Raw genomic sequence first — 9,287 nt, forward strand, 5'->3', positions numbered from 1 at the left:
GTTGCTGTGAAAACTGAGTTTTGTCGAAGAAATCTTCGTTGTTTTTTTTTTGTACTGGCACACAAGAATAGTTGTGCGAAAGGCTTTTGGTTTAGGGGAAATACATTGTTTTTTAGATAATAAAGCAAGACAAATGATACAGGTAGAGTCGGTTACTGGAGGCGTTAATAGCCTCTTGAAGAAATATTTGGCAGAAATTTGTGGTAAGCAAATCGGAGCGCACAATTGACGGAGGAGCTGTAAACTTAGTCTGACTGTGGAGTTGATTTGATGACGGACGGGTATCAAGTTGAACGATGATTAACTGTCGCGTGTGGAGTTAAGTGAATGAACCCTGGTTACTGATTATAGCTCTTTATGCAGTGAGAATGCATTAACATCCCATACATCAGCCTAATTATCAGACTACAGATTCTTTACAACTTTCCGACAATTCCAAATATGACTTAACAGTTTGGAAGATCTTTACAATGTTCCAACAATCTCAAATATTCTTTATAACGGACTGGAAGAAATTTGCAACAAAGGATTTTGTCTGCAGCACTTAAAAATTGCAATTAAGATTGGTTTAAAAAATTGGGATTGTTTATCTCTGCTTTAATTATCATAACTAATCCGTAAATTACAGAATGATTCAAAATAAGACAGTAACAATAAGTGGTGGATTGATTTGGAAATTCTGGGCATTTGATATTTTGAATTACTTTAAAGCTTTTAACAGTTTGCGAATAAGTTTATTCGAGGGAGATGGAAAGTTTTTTGTTACATTAGGAAGGTGATGGGTAAAATCAGTTCTCAACCTTCCAAAACCACGGAAATATATGTTGAGAATAATCATTTTTTGTTGTCCTTTTTCTATTTTTGAGTTCTTTGCAAAAGTCCTGACATTTGTAATGACGAAAGGCGAGCTAATAAAGGCAGTTATTCTTTATCATTAAAGAAAAGCAGTTATGAGTAGCTCCCACTCTATTGAAGAAAATAAATGATTGGGAAAGGAGATAGCATTGTAAGCTGGATAGAATAATTACTGTTCACTTATTGGATGATTCTGACTTTTAAGGCCTCACAAAAATATGCTTTCCTTCAACTGTCTCACAGAGGGTCAAACTTTTATGCAGACAAATGTCAGGATTTAGTTTGTTTGCGTAAGAAACGTAACTTATGCCGCTTTTATGAATATCTTTTGTTTCTCTCGTTCATATTACTGCCGCCATTAACACTGCTATCTTTTAACACCACCGCGTTGCAACTATTTCTGTGCTTCCGGAGGTTATTTCCATACAAACGTGTTAACTGTCCTACTTAATCCTTGTTTAAGTTGATTCTTTCAGGCATCGTCACATTTGGAATTCGAAAACAGGATAGGACTATATATCGAATTCAAATCGTGCAATTTGAATGTCTGAAGTCTTACTGAACTGCTGTGCTCCAAGTTTCATTACCATTTTTCATCATCGATAGCCTGTTGCAGGTTAAGGAACTTAGCATTGATTTCTCAGGACTTAGGTACGATGTTTTTTTGAATAAGCTTTCGTGATGCTTCCCTTTTCTTCAAGGTCTGAAGCAGATTCTTTTAAATATCGTTTCGCTGGGAATAACATATGTATTAGATCTATTAGTTGTAGGTGGTGGAATCCATTTCCCGTTCACACTTCCAATGCAGTCCTGTTTTCTGTTTAAACTGAGTTGATATCACTATTTCTCAATCCTCTATGTTTTGCCTCCACTAATTTTCCAGTATATTTGATATTCTATTTTTTTGCTCCAAACTGCATCGTAAATATGATTGCCATGGGATTGTAATCAGAGGTGCAATTTATTATTAAATGTAATGGATATCATCACGAAAACAATTTTCATCAAATCCATTTGCATTCTGAACGTTCATAGAAAAATATGTATAGGCTGATTTTACTTTTCGACGCATTTTTTTCAACATAAAGTGAAACAACATTCTCGATTCCAATATTTTTTAAATATTTTTCAAATAAAAGTTGATGAATTTCCACATACCAGTTCAATAATATAGTCGAACTTGCGATATCATGATGCCAGTAATATTAAAGATGAAAATATGACTGCGAATTAAATTTCTCTAGGATACAGTGGCCATCAAGGAACAATCACAATGCCAGTCTTCAAACTGCTGTTTTGTCAATCACCTGTTAGATTGCTCAAAGTTGCAGATGCTGATGCCGGAAAGGATATAAAAAAAGAAAAGAAAATGCGCAAAATTTCCATGAAGAAAATTGGAATACAAATTGAAACTTATATCTGCTATCTTATTGCTGAATATGATTGTAACTAATTTAAATTATCATGAAAACTGCACTTAAATTAAAAGGGAACAACGATTATTAGGTCTGCAAAAGTGCCCAAAATAGATGCAAAGAATATTCTAAAAATATACAACCAGAAATTACAATACAATTCATTCCGCATTATATTTACTTTGAATTTCTTTGATCTTCATTGAGACGTTTCGAAGAAATAAACAGTTGATGAAAAAGACACGTTTGAATGATAATCTTAAATAGTTTAGAAATATCTGAATAAGCTTCGTTCGAATCTTGCTTGGTAAAGCATTAGCAAATCATCAGTAGTTATTGATGATGAGTGAAACTACGATAACAATAAACAAAATGACTGTCAAAATTGGGAAAAATTGCTAGAACTAAGGGGAATAAAATATGCTCGGGACAAAATATCATACTTCGAAAAAAATACAAATAGTGCTGAAAAGGCTACAAAGCAGCAAAAAATAATTTTTTCCAAGAGATTTTTTGAAAATTTGTAAATGGAGAACGTCGCAAATTTTATCCTAGGGCTTCAACGGCTTGTTAACTTCTTAAGGGAAACTCACGTTCTCTTAGCACCAATCGTATATGTCATTATAGCCTTGTAAAGCAGAATGTTATTAAAACAGGTATCAAAAGGATAGGAAAAAGAATTAGTGCATTTCGTTGTAAGACTAAGTGAATTAAGCAAGAAGAGAAATCGCTAAAAAGGAAATAAATGTAGGATTTAGCTAAATATCTAAAACTTGGTTCTATAGAAAAGATGAAAGGGAGAAGAGAAGGCACATTTTGAATAGGTAAAGCATGGGTCATAAAATATTTAAAACAAATTTTAAATGAATTATAAGTAGGTATAGCTAATGTAAAATTGAACAATCTGAATCAGGCAACTGCACTTTCTTTTCCGGCTCCTACGATAAATTATTCTTTACTGAAGTTTCAAAACGGTCTTTTCAAAATATCCACCTGTGAATGAAGTCCATCATGCGACCATTTGTTACATTATGATCTGCAATTCACCGATCATCATCCTTCAAAGAGAAGTGATGCCAGGGACGAAAAAAATTAAATAACATGGCACAGCATGCAAGTCACTGATCATTAATTATTATAATATCTACATTGAGCACCCAAACGAGGCAAAAGCGGCTCAAACTTCTGCTTAATTTCGGCTTAATTTTTATTCTTTTAACTTTTATAATTTCTGCTTAATTTTTTAATAGTTTTGTAGTTAATACGTAATTGTAGCAGACGCCTTTACAATTTTCGAAATAATCACATCGGACATTGGCAATGATAATAACATTATTAAAACCAAAGTTAAGGAAATATTTGATAAGAACAGTTATAGATATCAACAAACAGTGATCAACTTAACTGAAGAAAAATTAATAGGAAGAAGCATAAAACTTTGCATCTAAGTGGCACTAATTTCTCCAAACTATCAAAGGTCTCAGCCTTGAAGTAAGACACACTTTATAATTCCACATTTTATATCCATTAAAAAAGAAATCACTAAAATAATGCATTAACCAATATTATCTTACTGTCTTATTGGTAGCACCTACTGGTAGCACTTTGTCTTATTGATAGCACCTATTTCCATCTCCCAAACTAACATAATTCAACTCCATCTTGCTGCAATTAATAAAGCCATGTTATATATCGTACCTGTTGGCTTGCTATGAAACTAAAAAAGAGTCGCTCCTTAGGGGTCACTTCTGCCTATTATTTTACCTCAGGTATGCTCATTGAGCCTGAGATAGCTCATTAATTTTCCTATTGTGATAACTCGCACAGCCAGGATTATTGAACCTGAATGATATAAGAACTCTAAATAGGGAGCAACTCGTTGTTTCATCCGCATTAAATAATTGATCAGAAACTGAATGAAGATAAGCAATTTGACGCGGGCCAAATTCGACTTTTTGACTGGTTAGTTTGAATGCAGTAACATTAAAAGAATCATATATCTATCGTTTCAACACCTTTACTTTACCAACTCTTCCGTTCTTTAACATTAATTCAACTCAACATCTCACTTAAACATTGATTTCCCTATTAGCCCTATTAGTTTATTTCTTCACATAATTTCAAACTTCTGTTTGACCATTCAGCCTCCATCAAAACCCCACCAAAGCGTTTTATCTTGAAGGACTGAAGAAGGGTAGTGCAGTTGTCAAGTAAAAAAGAATTTAGCTCTAATTTGGATGTTTTGCAGTTTTAACAGAATAAGAAAGAGTGTGTTTCTCACATCCCAACAAATGAATGACAAATAAGGTTTGCTGACTATAGTCAAGCAACAAATGACTACCGGCACTCACGCATTTCTGGAACCAATAGTTAATGGTTAAAATTGATCAAGGACTGAAGAAGACACCAAACCAAGCCAAACCAAAAGTAAAACATAGAACTGCCGAAAAGAAAACAAAAGCACAGCGTCACAACGGTAAATAAACGACGTAAACGACGCCAGGGTTATCACTTTGCAACAAATAATGAAAATAGAATTCTCCCCTAAATGAGTGTCGTGAAACATCTCGTCACTTTCAGAACAGACAACAAATTAGATGGGCAGAACGTTTTACTCATATCACCAACAACGTCATCTGTTATCACCAAAGGATTTCTGCAAGGAAAAAGCAACTACTTGACTATAGCTCAAACGGATGCTGTACACGAGCAGTAAGGCTGGAACCAGTATTTCCTAAACAGTTAGGCTTGATATGACATGCGATAGATTGCAGTAGAACACTGACCGTCACACTTAATAATCCAAGCAAACCTTAAAACTTTTAATAAATTATAAATAGTTACCTCAGTCCATTCTAATTTGTTTCGATGTCTTTTTGCTTCTCGCTGCAAAGTGAAATAGTAGAATTTTAAAAGACAAGTGGTGGTCTGCTAAAAGCTTATATGGACCTATTTATTGACGAAATTACTGGATTGCAAGGTTTATTTGAATTGCCAGAAGAAACTGTATAACAAATTGTAGCAAAAATTTGTACTAAAATTGCAAAATACATGATTTTCCTTTTTAAACTCGAAAATATTATTTTTTTTTAAAACCACCGGAAGTAATACCTTTCACTTTTGCTCAGTTCGGAGTTCACCAATTCATTTTTTTGGTTGCAGTATTAATCCACGATTTTTTTGGTTTCATTTCATTAATAGCTGAAACATGGAATCATTTTTAAAAAGTGGAACTATGCAGATATTAGGTTTAAAAGCTGTCCTTGTGAACAGCGACTTAAGCTGTATAGAATTAATTTAAGAAAGAAGTAAGCATAGTTTTGCAGAAGCTACTGTAAAAGTTAATTAAAGTCTCGGAAGAAAAACGTTTAAAAGAGTCACCTCAAAAATTTTTAATGATCAACAACCAATTTTTTCCTTGTTTCATTTCAGTCAAACGAATTTGGAAAGCAAGCATTTCTGCCAGTTATGATTTTGAACTACTTGGCAAACGGACACAAATGAAGCATTCTGAAGCATTAATTGTGAATAATTTCCTCATCCAGAACTAATGCTTTACAGTAACCCGTAAAAAAAGAGGGTGATGAAAAGGGTAAACTGAGTTTTCAACAGTTGCAAATGAACTACAAGAAGCGTTTTAGAACGAAACAAAAATAACGCCGGGTAAACTTTTAACAAACCAACGAACGGTCAGTTGATAGTCATATGGTTTTTTGGAACTTTCGAGAAACGGTAAGTACGCATAGCAAAAAAGTGTGAATAAAAAAAGCAAAAAGAAAGAAAATTTTTCTCCCAAACTTTTTTTTTGGTATGGTAGGCATATTATGGAACGAAGACAACGAAGCTCTTTGTAGGCAGGAAAATGTCCCATTTACAGAAACTTTTTTACTTTTCAGACAAAGTTGAAAGCTTGAGAAAGTCAAACAGATAGATAAATATATATATCAAGGATGTATCCAGGGATATTTGTTCGCAACCTAAAAACAAATGAACCATTGAAATGATTTACTTGTTTATCCCTTCACAGTAGTCTTTCGTTGCCTTTTTATCAGTTATGATGTCATTTCCAACATAAATTATCGAAATGAACAACAAATATATCAGGAAAAAAATTTTTATTTCTATTCTGTTAGCAAACGTATAGTAAACAAACGATGATTTGAGAATATCAAGGTTGGATAATCCTTATCATAACTAAGATGAAAAAGAAGGTAGATATTACTTGTTAAATCGTAAAGGTAGAAAGATGTTAAACAGAAATCACCTGCGACGTGGACAGACTCTCTGTTACTGCTTAGTAGTGAGTTCTTTTCCTGTATATATGGCTCCTTCAATTTCTCTAAAAACAAATAAACAAAAAAGAATTGCTTACTGGGACACCATTTGAGAATGCACACCAAACAACACAAAAAATAAAATACCGCAAATGTTATTCTTTACAGATTCATTTATTCGACGGCAAAGAGATCGGGGCTATCTCGTAAACTACTACTACTTATACTCGATTTAATCAAAATTTGCACTGATCGGTAATAGGATGAAAAAAGATTTTATTGGTAGCTCTCATCTTATGCTATGAAATTCATTTCAGAAATCAGTAAGCTAATTTTATGTCAAAAGTTAGAGATTTGTAATTATCTAAAAGCACTTGCAGATCATCGCACACTGGTCCTTAATAATGAACAACTATGAAGAAGTTTTTACAACTATAATGAATTCGAAATCAAACCAGACTTTGGCACAAAGAAAAATCTAACGGAATGTCTCATTTGCAGGCTATATATTGTCAGAATTTCAACATCTATAAATCTATAATCCCAATTATCATGCTCATTTGCTTCCCTATCCTTTTCCAGCCTAAATCCTTTCGAAAAAAATGGAATGCAGTTGACAAAAAAGAGCTTGTAAAATTCACTTCGATTTATTATCCCATAATTTCCAAAACCTAAATATAATCTCATTCAACAGTTCCAGGCCGAAGTCAGTGACACGCTTATACAAAGGGCGAGAAACCTGGAATTATGGATGAAATGAAAGTCGCTGCAAACTCGGAATTTTTAAGCTGTAGTAGTTGCAGAAAAAAGTTAATTGTGAGCAGCTGTAATTTAAAACTAAAAACAGCTTATTGCCTTTTTCTATGGTGATAATTTTGATACGGAATTCTCGCATTTTCTATATTTTGAATGAATTCAACATACTATTAGAAAAGAATGCATTCTCTATTGATTAGAAGGACTGCAAAATGCATCAAAATTTTTTATATCTCAAAACTAACAAAAGTAAAAGAATGCTGAATTACATCAAGGGTTTGATAAGAATCAACAGAATGTATAACTCTCAGAAAAAAGGAGTCAACTGGACAGGTTTAAAAAATATGGAGTATCCATAAATACCGGTCTTATCCTTAATATACCTTCTCCTACAACAGTGCATAACTATTTAAACACCATAATAATTTGGATTCGAAATGCGAACCGTTTTCCTCAGAAGAGAAAGAGGAAGCTGCCATAGCGCAGCATGAAGGATTGAAACACCGTTGTACTGGTGAAAGACGCCCTTGTTTCATCGGGAATATTAGAAACAATCCTATCTGTATCATTGCCAACAGCATCCCAATCGCATTCGGTGTCTACACCAAAAACAAGTATCCATTTGCCGAGAAAGAGATTTTACGACTTTACTGGAACTGTTCAGGTTGCCAGGAATTTCGGAATAGGAGAATTTATCAGGTTTAATAATTTCATTGAAATTGTTCAAAGATTAACCGACAAACCATTCAATTTAACAATTTGTTCGAACAATATTTTGTTCAAAAAATTTTTAAATGATTTTTTGGAACAACATCAATTTCATGGCATTTTTGAGCAGGTCATTTGAATTTAGTTGTAAAATACCAAAAATGAGAAAGAAATTGAAAGAAACTAACAATAATATAAACATCAGATACCAGCAGACCATATAAAGCCCACTGACTTGAAACAAAAAGATTGGCTATGCACATTGGCAATGGTAACGTCTCGCAACTTCGTTGCCGTAATACCACTTTCTAAGAGTTAAAATTTTGGTTTTAAAAATGATCGAAACTAAGTAGCACATTAGCATTTTGTAGAAAGAAATTCAACAGAAGCGAATGTAAAAACTTACAAGACCAGCTAATGGTGCGCCAAAGTTTAAAATGTTAAAGGTCATGCATGTAAAGCCGAGAGGATGGAAAATATCGTGCTCATATATTTGGACCAAAAGAAGCATCAATGATATGAGGAATATCACGGCACAAACTTCAATCGAGATCCATAACTGCACAATAGAAGTACCTTGTAAAACAACTGGAAAAATGAATGGCACTTGATAAGATGAGGGTCAAAGGTTAGTTCGGATTCATTCTTCAGACGATTGAAGATTAAGCATTCAGTTCAGTATAGAGTGCATCATTATTTTATTGGTTTCTTAAGACTTCAAAAATTTATGATGTCATGGAACATTACCTTTTTCTTAGTCATAAAATAGTAAAATATAAGATATAAGCTCATAAGTGTGGCGGCAAAGACATTCACGGCAATCATTGTGTAATCCATTTTCATTAAACCGTAACGCAGCCAGTATACTGCTCTGAAATGTTAAATTTATTTTCGATAAAAGAAAAATGAAGAAGTGAATTTTTGAGAAGGTAGAAAAGAAAATATTTTGAGAATTCGTTGATGAGTGGAGGGAGAAAAAAGCAACTCACCCGAGAACACCCATTAAGAACGGCACTGCACTGATATCTTTTGTACTTTGTCTTTTCCAAATACTTACACAAATTGGGCTAGAATTTAACTAACAATAAAGCAAATTTCTGACAATATAAGGATTGATTGTAAACAGCTAGCGCATGACATTGCAGAGAAGGAAGTTTCCGGAATATAAATTTGAAAAACAAACTCACATTCCACAGAAGAAAAGTGATACAGTAGTGATGAAGGCGCTGACGGAGAGACATTGTAACAACGTTAAATTGTGGAAGAACTCGCTGAACAT

General features: G+C 33.5%; 2 protein-coding genes across 2 annotated transcripts; one reads left to right on the plus strand and one right to left on the minus strand.

Moving 5' to 3' along the window:
- Nucleotides 1–2,106: 2,106 nt before the first annotated feature.
- LOAG_09147 (hypothetical protein) lies at nt 2,107–2,308 on the plus strand (the record flags this gene model as incomplete). Its single annotated transcript, XM_003144675.1, has 1 exon — nt 2,107–2,308. A coding segment is annotated over one exon (202 nt), but the record flags the coding sequence as incomplete, so codon positions are not given.
- A 5,381-nt stretch (nt 2,309–7,689) lies between these two features.
- Nucleotides 7,690–9,287, minus strand: LOAG_09148 (hypothetical protein; the record flags this gene model as incomplete). The annotated part of the gene is made up of 6 exons (XM_020447863.1): nt 7,690–7,899; nt 8,197–8,316; nt 8,415–8,567; nt 8,756–8,879; nt 8,998–9,075; nt 9,196–9,287. 6 exons carry the CDS (start codon nt 9,285–9,287, stop codon nt 7,690–7,692), a joined length of 777 nt encoding a protein of 258 aa, XP_020301946.1.

The sequence above is a fragment of the Loa loa genome (genome assembly GCF_000183805.2).
Source record: "Loa loa unplaced genomic scaffold supercont3.113, whole genome shotgun sequence".
Taxonomy (NCBI): Eukaryota; Metazoa; Nematoda; class Chromadorea; order Rhabditida; family Onchocercidae; genus Loa; species Loa loa.